A 12,062-nucleotide genomic window follows, 5' to 3' on the forward strand; every position below is an offset into this window, starting at 1 on the left:
AATGCATTGGTAATACATTTAATTTAGTTAATCTTTGAATTAATACACAGAGCTTCCCAATGGGAGTTTACCTTGACTTAATACTAGTTCAGTGAGTGAGATATTATGGATCCTTGATAACATAGCGATTTTATCTGTTCAGCTGTACAATGTGAGCATTTGTTAAATTCACGGGCACTTCTGAGGTCTTGCCTATGCTCGAATATGTTAACTGACCCTCTCCTTGCATGTGGTCTCTGTCTTACAGGTCTAGAAAGTATTCATTGTTGGGTGGAAGCAATTTACTCATCTCTAATGTGACAGATGACGACAGTGGAACCTATACTTGTGTTGTCACATATAAGAATGAGAATATTAGTGCCTCTGCAGAGCTCACAGTTCTGGGTAAGTCAGTGATTGGAGATGAGTTTACATTATACCCTTCAAAATACACCGCTCTAACATTTTAAGTGCTTGTCGCTGATTGCTTCCCGTATTTATTGGTGTGAAATTGAAAGGTTCCAGTATTCTGTGCATGCTCTTGCTCTGCTTTGATTAATTGCACAAGGGTTAAACGCAGTGTTTGAATATTTGCTTATTGATTAAAAGTCACATATATTACTTCTTGCTTTAATTATTTTAGTGATGTACTGAAAAGTTCCCCAAAGTGTTAATGAGCAGATGTGTTGAATAACAATGAAGACTTCTAAAAATGTCATACACACAGAAAATAAATGATGAAAAAATTATAGAAATTATATAAAAGTGTTCATGAGTGGAAAAGCTGATGATACTTGAAATAATGTCTCTGACATTAAATTCGGTGAGCTTAGAAGATTGATTTATTAATATGGAATAACTGTAGGTGTTGTGTTGAAAGTAAACAACTAAAATCCAATATGCTTAAGAAAAACTTCCATAGCAAGAATGCAATTTAAAGAGGAACATGGATAGATTTATGTCCTTCAGGAAGGCAGCAACACCTACAACTTATTGAAAATTAAGAATAATCATCTGTGGTACTATCTCAGGCAAATGAGTGTCTTATATCTTGAAATTTGTTTTTACCTATTTTGACCTCAATTATGTACTTAGAGAAGATAAGTTAATATTTTACTTTTCTTTCTTTTTCCTGTATATGACAAAAATGTTTACTAGTTTTTATCTTTTTCCTACTGAATGAGGTCTCTTTGTATTTTTAAAAATCTAAGAAAAACAGAGGCTGTTTTTAAATTATTCTGTAGACATTAAAAGATATTAATTAAGGAGTTATAAAATGTGACCATCTGCTGAGTTATACCATATAGCTATGGCATTCATTTTGCTTTGGACTTTAAAGGCTAGGGGAAAGATAATAGGATAGATGGTGGGTTGCTTATTTTCGCATTGAAATTTAAATTCTAAATAACAAAGGGGGAAATGGTATAAGTTCTGTCAATTTACAGAGAGCATTACCTTAGCTAAAACACTATCAGCCTTCAAGGTGCCAACAATCGAATTTAATAGTACTTCATAATTCAGTATAACAAAGAAAATAAGGCATTTGTAATGTCAACATACCATGACACATATTGTTATGTAATGTAATCTTTACTGATCACTTAAAGAATGTGGTTATACAATAATCCAGAATCTAGATTACATGTAGATGAAGTCAAGTTTTATGTGAACTTATTAGACTACAATGCTTTACTGACATCTAACTTACCTGTACATGAGTGCTGATACCTGAGGACTCATTATTGAAATTATCCAGAATATACCTGGGTGAACATGGGTTTCTGCATGCAGACTGACATTCATTTTACTTTATGAGTTGTAGTAATTATGTAAAAAGCTATATACTTTTTATGTATTAAATCTACCCAAAATAGAGAAGCAAAAAAGTTTCCCACTCAGTATGATATATTTTCTATCTTTCTTGGGAAAATATTCTGGTAACTTTGTATGGTTTCTTCCAAAAGATTCCATGTCTCAATGAAGCATGTGTGGCCACACACATTATAGGATTTCATTATACTAATATTGACAATTAGAAAGTTATACAATGCAATAAATTCTATAAGATAATTTGATTTTATATATATATATATATATATATCCAAAGCACATATGTAAAACATAAAGTCCTGTAAATATGTGAGTACACATAATATGTGTACATGTTAGTATGCATGAATATTTATGTATGCCTATATATTTATATATAGATATACATATAAATGAAAAACATCATTTATTGAATGTCAAAATTGTGAAACACTATTCTTCAAAAGATCTCCTGTTTGAGGTGTATAAGGAGAGCACATTAGATAGCAGTGATCCTCTTTGCTTTACTTTTACATAAGTTTAGAAAATGAAACAAAATAAGGCATCTTAAGCAACAATTTTATTCTTTAAATGGCTGGTTCTGAGAACGTAGATTGAAACTGGGTGAAAACGAACAGCCTGTCTAGTCAGTAGAAGCACGGTGTCACTCAAGAGTTGTCTTGTCTATTGCCTGGAGGTCGGTGGCAGTGAAGGGGAATTTGGTCTCTTGTGTTTCCAAAGAATAGTGGTAAAGGGCTCTTTCTGACTTGAGCCATTTTCCTGCTCTAGTAGCCTTCGATCTTATGAAGGCTGTGTGGGGGTGAAGTGGAGAGGCAGCTAGTGTCTCCCTGGATGAGTCTGTTTGAGAATAAAAGATCTTCACACTGAGGAAGAAACATGACTCACGCTTATGCTAACTGAGGGTTCCATGTGCTGGGAATTGAACCCTAGTCCTCTAAAAGAACAATCAGTGCCTTTAACAATTGAGCCATTCTGACAGGTGTAAGATGGTATCTCAAAGTGGTTTTGATTTGCATTTCCCTGATCGCTAAGGAGGTTGAGCATGACCTTAAGTGTCTTCTGGCCATTCGAAGTTCATCTGTTGTGAATTCTCTGTTCAGTTCAGTACCCCATTTTTTAATTGGGTTAATTAGAGTTTTAGTGCCTAGTTTCTTGAGTTCTTTGTATATTTTGGAGATCAGACCTTTGTCTGATGAGGGGTTGGTGATTGACAATGACACTGGGACTAGTTTCCTCTGCATATACTGGATTTCTGGGATCCAGTCTGTTTGGATACTCACCTTCCTGGTCCTGGAGGGAGGGGGGAGGAACTTGAACTTCCCACAGGGCTGGAAACCCTGACTGCCCTTAGGGACAAAGAGGGAGGAGGAGAGGGGGGGGAGTGGGAGGGTGTTGGGAAGAGGGGCGTAAATGGAAACTGTTATAATTTAATAAAATTACTTAAAAAAAAACAATTGAGCCATCTCTCCAGCCCCAAACAAGGCTAGTTCTTAAATGACATCTTGCCTAGTTTAGGCTGCCAGCGAGCAAACAGGCTTGTTTAGTTCACTGAGATATATATATATATATATATATATATATATATATATATATATAGTCTATCCTCTGAGCAGCAGCCATTTCAAAGAATGAATATGTTATTTGAGGTGTCTTAGTCTTTGTTTTTCTAAACTAGCACTAAATTAGAGCAAAGCCACATATACTCCACCTAAGTGAGGTAAATGTTTATTGCAGGAGTTGTGTTTTCATTTAAACATGACCCAGTATCTTCTCTGCGTCCCTGTGTAGTTTTGGATAGTCTTCTGAATTTTCTTTTGAGAAGTTTGAACCTTATGAGTTGTTAACTTAGAGTTGAAATGAAACACACACACACAACATACACACACACACACACACACACACACACAACCTCAGAGACCAAATCACTAAATATTTATTTATTTACTTCCAAAGAAATGCAGACCTGCTTAAACTCTCATCAAGAGTCTAAGAGTTTAAATTCTTAGATAGAGTGAATCTCTCCCTACCTCTAGAGTGAATCTTTCATTTCCTTATCTCACAATTACCTAATATGGAATCTCCATTGCAAAATTTACATCTCTGTGGCATTACATTTTCATTTAATTTATGATTTAAACTTTAGTTTCAAAATTTATTTTTAGTTTGTTTCTACAAGACAATCATATTTTCAGTTTTTTAAAGTTACAACCAATTTTATTGCCATTTAAGTATTTATTTAAGCATGCGTCTTTGTTTGGCAGGAATCCCTTGCAAGCAGGAGGTCTACGCTTATGCTGTGTGTATAGATACAAATCAATGGATGAGATTGCTTTATTTATAGTCAGTGACTTCTTACCACTAAATTAATGCCTTTGTTATAAATAATTCTTTTCTCAAAAAACTGCTTATAGGATACAAAACAAGTATGTCTTTTGGAAGCATCTTTAATTTTCTTAACACATATAAGATCTATGTTTATATCTTAATATTTGTCTTTTCATTTCATTTATTTTTTTGTTTCTAAGAAATCACCATGGTAACGGGGTATGTATTTTAATCATCTTCCATAGACATTTTATGACTGAAAACAACTACCTAACACTTGATTTAATAAAGAAGTTGGTTGTGACTAATCTTAGCTCTGAAAACAAATGTTCCATTAGAAAGTGTTTTTATAGGGTGTCAGACTGTCCTAATACAAAGTTAGTGTCTCTCTAGCATACCGTTTATTTGAAAACAGAATTTACTGCCTTTTAGGAATGTATGCAGTGAAGAGAAGCGATCCTTGTTATTGAGGTTATTCAAATGTGTTTTCCTAACTTCTAAAATTTCCAGCATAGTGGTATTTTTCATAAGATTAAAGTCCCACAGGAAATATAAACTTGTACTTATAAATCTTTAATCATGCATTTTATGAGACTCTTGTTTTGTTTTACAACTTGTGATCTTTCTTGAGCATTCACTAGCTTTGAATGTGAACATTTTGAACACATGACTTTTTAAGTTTTCTAAGCAACTAGATTAAAGGGAGTGTTGCGGCGCTGTTCAGTAATTTGCGTCAATAAACATCAAGGATAGTTTAAAGTCTAGCATTTACATTGCATTTTGATAAAATGAAAATTGAAAGTTTATTACAAAAAATCAGGATAACTTTCATTCAAGCAAATAAAATAAATTTGTAGACTCTTTTTTTTAAAAAATAACCATTTGAGGTTGTATTTCTGAACCTACAGACAAATGTCAGTAAGATATTTTTGGACATTAACATGGTATTGGCTGTAGGAAAACCATAAAAGGTTTGAAACCCAAGCTTAACGAACTTGCAACACAATTTAAAAAATTCTATGTTGATTTGACCAATGCTTGTAAGACATTTTAATATTATATGTAACCCTAGGATCTGTAAAGATTTGAGTAGTTGTTGCCTGTGTTGATTTGTGCTTTCTCTCATTTTGACTTGCATTAGCAAGCTAAAGAGGGATTTATTTGTTCTCACAGTCTCAGTGCTCTTAGCCCATGGAAACTTGGCCTTATCACTGTGTGTCTGTGGGGAGAAGGCACTGCAGCAGAGGGTACAGAGGCAGAGCGCTTTATACCTCATGAGCATCCATCCAGAAGCAGGGAGAAAGAGCAAGCAGAGTTCAGGCACAGACCAAGGCTCAAGTGAACAATTTCCTGTGTTATGCTCTGACGTATAAACAGTTTCTTCTCTGGAATCACTAATGGATGATCCCCTTGATGACGGCAGGACTCAGCTGCGAAGCATTCCTTCAATATATAGGCATATTCAAAATATTCACCGTATCTATTCTTATAGAAGGAAGGTTTGGACCCAAGGTATTCGATCAGGAAGGGGCATAAAGAGAATACTGATAGAAGTTCTCTGAAACTTGTGGTCAACATACATATTTTTTAGAAATCCCTAGCACCATGGTTCTTACTTTTATAAACCTCATAACCATTTCCTAAAGAACTAAATAATTTTTCTTCCTAACCATATATTCAGTGTCCTTTTCCGATAGTTTGAGTTATAATAATATAACTTAAAATATATATCTATCTTCCCCAGCTGTCCATATTGACTGTCATATATAACTCTGTGCTTACTGTAAGACAAACCTCAGCAAACATACAGGAGATTTGCTATTGCTTCAGCTCAACATTGATCTGGAATCTAAATTTAGTATCTGAATCAATGCAGAGATGCATACTCTATGAGGTATTTACTCTCTCATCAATAAAGTATGAATTTTAAAGTGACCTATGTGCAGTTCATGACCAGATAGTAGGACACCAAGGAGAGGTCACTTAGGAAGGGCTCCTCACTGCAAGCCACAGACCTGACACGGATAAGAAATTGTAACATTTTTTTTCAACTTTTCCAGAAGGGATTCTGGAATTCCTTTTAAAGCAATCTGCATCAATAAAACAAAATGTACAATATATGAAAAGTTTACCAATGCACACCATTTTTTCATGTTTATTTCCTTTAACAAATTTCCTGGAGAATGCTAACGAGGGACCATAGAACTTATTTTCCAGGGTACTTATAAGTCTCTTATGTCAAACTCTTTTTTTTCTTTTTAGCAACTTAGACACATGAAACTAAACCTAAGTATTTTCCATGTCTTCTTCTGTATGAGTAGCCTTGTGTTTAGACTCTTCCTGGGAAAAGAGGAAGCAAAGCTATAATTCTGTACCTGAAACTGAGAATTTACCTTTGTTGGGTCTGTTCCCATTAATAAGTAAGGACTCATAGATCACCCCAATTGGGTATTTTAAGCTGGGTTGTTCCTTTCAACCTGACCAACTCTACCTTACATAGATTCATATTTGATTATAGCTTAATGCGAAGTAGTACAGTCACTCAAGGGTGGCTACCTGTGATTTGTGTTCCTGGGGTTTTGTTGTGTGTAGACCTCAGAGAATACATATTTGAACATAGAGAGTGAAAGCTCGGTCACTTATCTGGGCTTTGTGTAGGAATCAGGCGATATATGAGGTTGAGGTTTAAGTATGTTCTATAACTATATCTTTCTGTTCTAGAAAGAATGAACTCTAACATAGCCATAAGAAATACACCAAAATCTTACATAAGTAAGGTAATCCATTATCTATCTTTATCATGTACTAAAAGTTAACCATGTGCTAAAATCTGTTTTCCATGATGAAAGGTTTAAATTACTAATTCACTGTCTGATAAAAATGTCTCTCAATAATAATAAAGATGCTTGAATGTATACCAACCTATCCAGTTGTAGTCTGATGTACAGATGGAACCACAGTGCTTATTGTTACCCAGTCACCATGAAGAAGAGATTTTCTGTGTTTAACATTTTACCAAACATTGTGAGGACTCAGAATAAAAGGCACCACTGGAGCCTGGGTTTCCAAGACTGACTAGTCCAAAGCTGAGACACAGGGAATTACTTAAAAAAGCAAAAGTGATATACGGGAAGTAAGAGAGACAAGATCCCGATAAAAATGTGATCATGAGAAAATGAGACTCTGTATACAGGAACAGAAAGGAGAACATTACCGATTGGAAAAAAATAAAAAATATGTGTGAATGGTCAGAAAAGAGCAGGAAATGCAGGAAGAAATGCAGGACATGTATAAAGACAGTTGTTACAGAGGAATGTTGTGCTGGATTGGAAAACCAGTCCAGCTTTGGAGTGCTGTGATGATACTACAAATAGATTTTATCTTTAGTTCGATGGCATTTCAGTGCTAAGTGCTCTGATGTGTCGCTTATTAACTGTTTCCTCTGAGCCAGGTAGGTAATCCTCAATTCCTTTTCCTTAAAAAACTGATAATTACTTTCTTATAGGGTTTGATGACTGCTTAGAGGTAAGAATTAGAAGAGAAAAACAGCAAAACAGCAAGGCACAGCTTTGGATGTGCTAGGAAATAAAAAACAAAGCAAAACAAAACAAGCAACACCAAAAGTCTCTTCCAGCTTTCAGAAGAAATGAGATGCAAAGATTAAGCAAAGGCAAACAAAAGTAAAAATAAATGACACATTATTAAAGCGTCCCTTGCAGTCTCTCTTTACCCATTTTGTTTTCATCCACAAAATGTTTACAGCAGTAAATGTCCCTTCATAATCCCCATGAATGGCGGAGGAGTCAACATAATGATGTACTAATGATACACAGGGATGCTTTTGGCAGTAATCACTCAAAACACAGACAAAAATTAGAACTGTGGCAGTAGGATGACATCCATTTGTGAGACATTTTACATTTCCTATCCCCTGTGCAGCTCACATCCTGCTGTTTCTGCATCACATCCCGGCTAGATAAGACCACATTTAAAAACAGACCATGCCTTCCTCCGTTTGGTGTATACACTTAGATTTTTTTCTTTAGCACTGCTGAGTTGCAAACCTAACAAACTATAGAATCTGAAACAAATGCACTAACTCTCCATACAATATTTTATGAGCTTTCCTCTAAGACAATTCTTTTCTACTTTATAGATCATTGCAACAATCTGAGTTGTGGCCTGTCTTAACTCTCGATATGCTTGTATTTGAGCAAAGGCTTTTTAGGGGTTAATGAAGACAAACTGGGCTACTGTTATAAAGGAACTTTCTCGTTGTGCAACAAACAGTAATACTGGTCCTCAATAGAGACAGGCCCTTGTTGATGTACATGAGATTACTCTAGAACCTCTTACAATATTGTGCAGTAGAATGATCTCCATACATCTCATCTCTCAGATGATTTACACATTTTTTTAAAATTTTAATATTTATAATGTTCTTATATACTATTGTCCTTCCCTCTTTGTTACCCTCTAAATTTATTTAGCCATTGCTAACTATGTTGAACTATGTTGGTTTTAATCTTATATTTAAAAACTACCTATTCCATTTTAAAGATTAATATATTATTCATTGAAATTGTACTTATTTATTTTCTTTATCAATTCTTAGTTATACAGTATGGATGGATTCACTTTACCATAGACAAGCATACATATCCATGTACACTGTCATAAACTTCTAGATATTTCTGAAGGAACACAAAGGGATCTTGATACTTCAAAGTAGATACAGCATAGTATCCCTCTGTCTCTTCCCTGTGCTCTGGTCTATGAATCTGGTCTAATGAATCATCTGAAACATTGGGTGCTCTTCTGGAGCATGACCAATTGACTGTGTAGAGACTTTGAGTCATGGGAATACCCGTGACAAATTTAGAAGTTCCTTATCTCCCTGTATGGTGTATTTGCTCATTTAATTTGGTTTCAGATTTAGTGTCTTTGCCATTTATGGGAAAAAGTTATCACAGAATGCATTAGCATAATATTTATTCATTCATTATTACATGAGATACCTAATCTCATTTGAGTGGAGCATGCTTGAATTTACAACTCCACTGCCTTTGCCTAAGTAATAGACCTTAAATTCATTTGTGTCTATAATTGCCCATCTTGTCAAAGACTCCCCACCATCGTGTAGCTCAATGATTATACTCACAGAAAGAACATCTTAGGGAAGTTTGGACTGAGGATTCTTCACAGCTGCCAAGGAGATATGGAGTGTTGTGTTCACAAAAACATAGATAGCAGAGGCACATGATCTAAGACTAAATTAAGTCCCGAGACTTAACTTAAAGTCACCTTTAATGTGCTTCTGTCATTACCCTCCTCATGACTCTTTTCTGTAGCTAAAATCAGGGTTATCGACAGGCAAACTCCCATCTCTAAAAATACCTAACAGTTTCTTTTAAATGTGTGTAGGTTAGAAGAAGCAAAGTCATGAGTGAGATTGGCCTGTAATTCTCTTTCATGGTTGTGTCTTTATGTGGTTTGGTATCAGGGTAACTGTAGCTTCATAAAAAGAGTTTGGCAATGACTCTTCTGTTTCTATATTGTGAGATACCTTAAGGAGTATAGGTATCAGCTCTTCTTGGAAGTTCTGGTAGAATTCTGCATTGAAACCATCTGGCCCTGGGCTTTTTTTGGTCGGGAGGTTTTTGATAACAGCTTCTAATTCTTCGCGACTAACAGGTCTATTTAGATTGTTCACCTGGTCTTGATTTAACTTTGGTAAATGGTATTTATTTAAAAACCAATCCATTTCTTGTACATTTTCCAACTTTGTGGCATATAAACTTTCGTAGTAAGATCTAATGATTCTCTGAATTTCCTCTGTGTCTGTTGTTATGTCCCCCTTTTCATTTCTGATCTTATTAATTTGAGTGTTCTCTCTCTGCCTATTGATTAGTTTGGCTAGGGGTTTGTCAATCTTGTTGATTTTCTCCAAGAACCAACTTTTTGTTTCGTTGATTTTTTTGGATTGTTTTCTGTGTTTCTATTTTGTTGATTTCAGCCTTCAGTTTGATTATTTCCAGTCTTCTACTCCTCCTGGGAGAGTTTGCTTCTCTTTTTTCCAGAGTTTTCATATGTGCTGTTAAGACTCCAGTATGTGCTTTCTCCGTTTTCTTTAAATGGGCACTTAGTGCTATGAACTTTCCTCTTAGCACTGCTTTCATTGTGTCCCATAGGTTTGAGTATGTTGTGTCTTTATTTTCATTAACTTCAAGGAAGACTTTAATTTTCTTTATTTCTTCCTTGACCCAGGGATGATTCAGTGGTTGACTGTTCAACTTCCACTTGTTTGTAGGCTTTCTGGTGTTCAAATTGTTATTGAATTCTAACTTTATACTGTGGTGATCCTACAAGACACAGGTGGTTACTAAAATTTTTTTGTATCGGTGGTAGTTTGCTTTGTTACCGAGTATATGGTCAGTTTTCGAGAAGGTTCCATGAGCTGCAGAGAAGAAGGTATATTATTTCCTATTTGGGTGGAATGTTCTATAGATATCTGTTAAGTCCATTTGATTCATTACCTCTAGTAATTCTCTTATTTCTCTGTTGAGTTTCTGTTTGATTGACCTGTCCTTTGGTGAGAGAGGTGTGTTGAAGTCTCCTACTATTAGTGTGTGTGGTTTGATGACTGCCTTGAGTTCTAAAAGTTTTTCTTTTACATAAGTGGGTGCTTTTATATTAGGGGCATAGATATTCAGGATTGAGACTTCCTCCTGATGAATTGTTCCTGTTATGAGTATGAAATGTCCATCTCCATCTCTTCTGATTGCTTTTAGTTTGAAGTCAATTTTGTTAGATATTAGAATGGCCACACCAGCTTGTTTCTTAGGTCCGTTTGCTTGGAAAACCTTTTCCCAACCCTTTACTCTGAGTAGATGTCTATCTTTGTGTTTGAGGTGTGTTTCTTGTAAACAGCAGAATGTTGGATCCTGTTTTCATATCCAATCTCTTAGTCTGTGCCTTTTTATAGGTGAGTTGAGTCCATTAATATTAAGTGATATTAATGACCAGTGGTTGTTGATTCCGGTTATTACTTTTGTGTGTGTGTGTGTGTGTGTCTGTAGTAGAGTTTGTGTATTTCTTTTCTTTGAGTTGTGGTTGTGAACACATCCACAGGTTATCTAGCGATAACCAGACATCGCTAGATGTCTGGGTTATTGTAGGTAGTGATGGCAATTTTGGATTCCTTGGGTTGTGATTTTCCTTTACACATATATGTTGTAGCATGAGGAAGCTGCTTGTTGGTCCTGGCTGCCTAGCTAGCTTAGACCCGGAATAATCACACAGAAACTGTATTAATTAAATCACTCTTGGCCCTTTATCTCTAGCTTCTTATTGAATAACTCTTACATATCATTTCAACCCATTTCTATTTTCTGTGCATCATCACATGGCTGTGGCTTACCAGCTAAAGTTTCTAATGATTCTGTCTCTGGCAGCTCCATGGCTTATCTCTTACTCTGCCCTTCTTCCTCCCAACATTCAGCTTAGCTTTCCCCACCTTGTTCTGTTCTTCCCTTTCATAAGCTCAAAGCAGTTCCTTATTCAATAACCAATAAATGCAATACACAGACAGAAGAACCTCCCACACCATTTTCCCTTGTCTGTTTAAACAAAAAGGAAGGCTTTAACAGAGTAAAATTACATATAACAAAACAGGTATCAAACAAGAATTATAGTTACAATATTTATATCTATGTTATCTTTTATCATAACTAATGAAAAGAGTAACTATAAATTCTTCAACTACATCAAAGACTCCAGAAAGTTATATTATTGCCTAAGGTACTATGAAGTACATTGTAAAGAACTTCTAAAACTCTAGAATTGACAGAAATATCTTGCTACCTGAATAGTTACCCAAAGTTTTTCTGTACTGTTGGGGCATCCATCTTTAGCCTACTGGCCCATAG

General features: G+C 35.3%; 1 protein-coding gene across 1 annotated transcript in view; it reads left to right on the forward strand.

Annotated features, from left to right (window-relative positions):
- Dcc (DCC netrin 1 receptor) overlaps window positions 1-12,062 on the forward strand; it is a 1,076,497-nt gene that overhangs the window by 546,798 nt on the left and 517,637 nt on the right. The window contains 1 exon segment of the mRNA XM_085676444.2: window positions 248-384. Within this exon segment, the coding sequence (XP_085532570.2) occupies window positions 248-384 (137 nt within the window).

This window comes from Myodes glareolus, chromosome 13, assembly GCF_982192425.1.
Source record: "Myodes glareolus chromosome 13, mMyoGla1.1, whole genome shotgun sequence".
NCBI classification, from domain to species: domain Eukaryota; kingdom Metazoa; phylum Chordata; class Mammalia; order Rodentia; family Cricetidae; genus Myodes; species Myodes glareolus.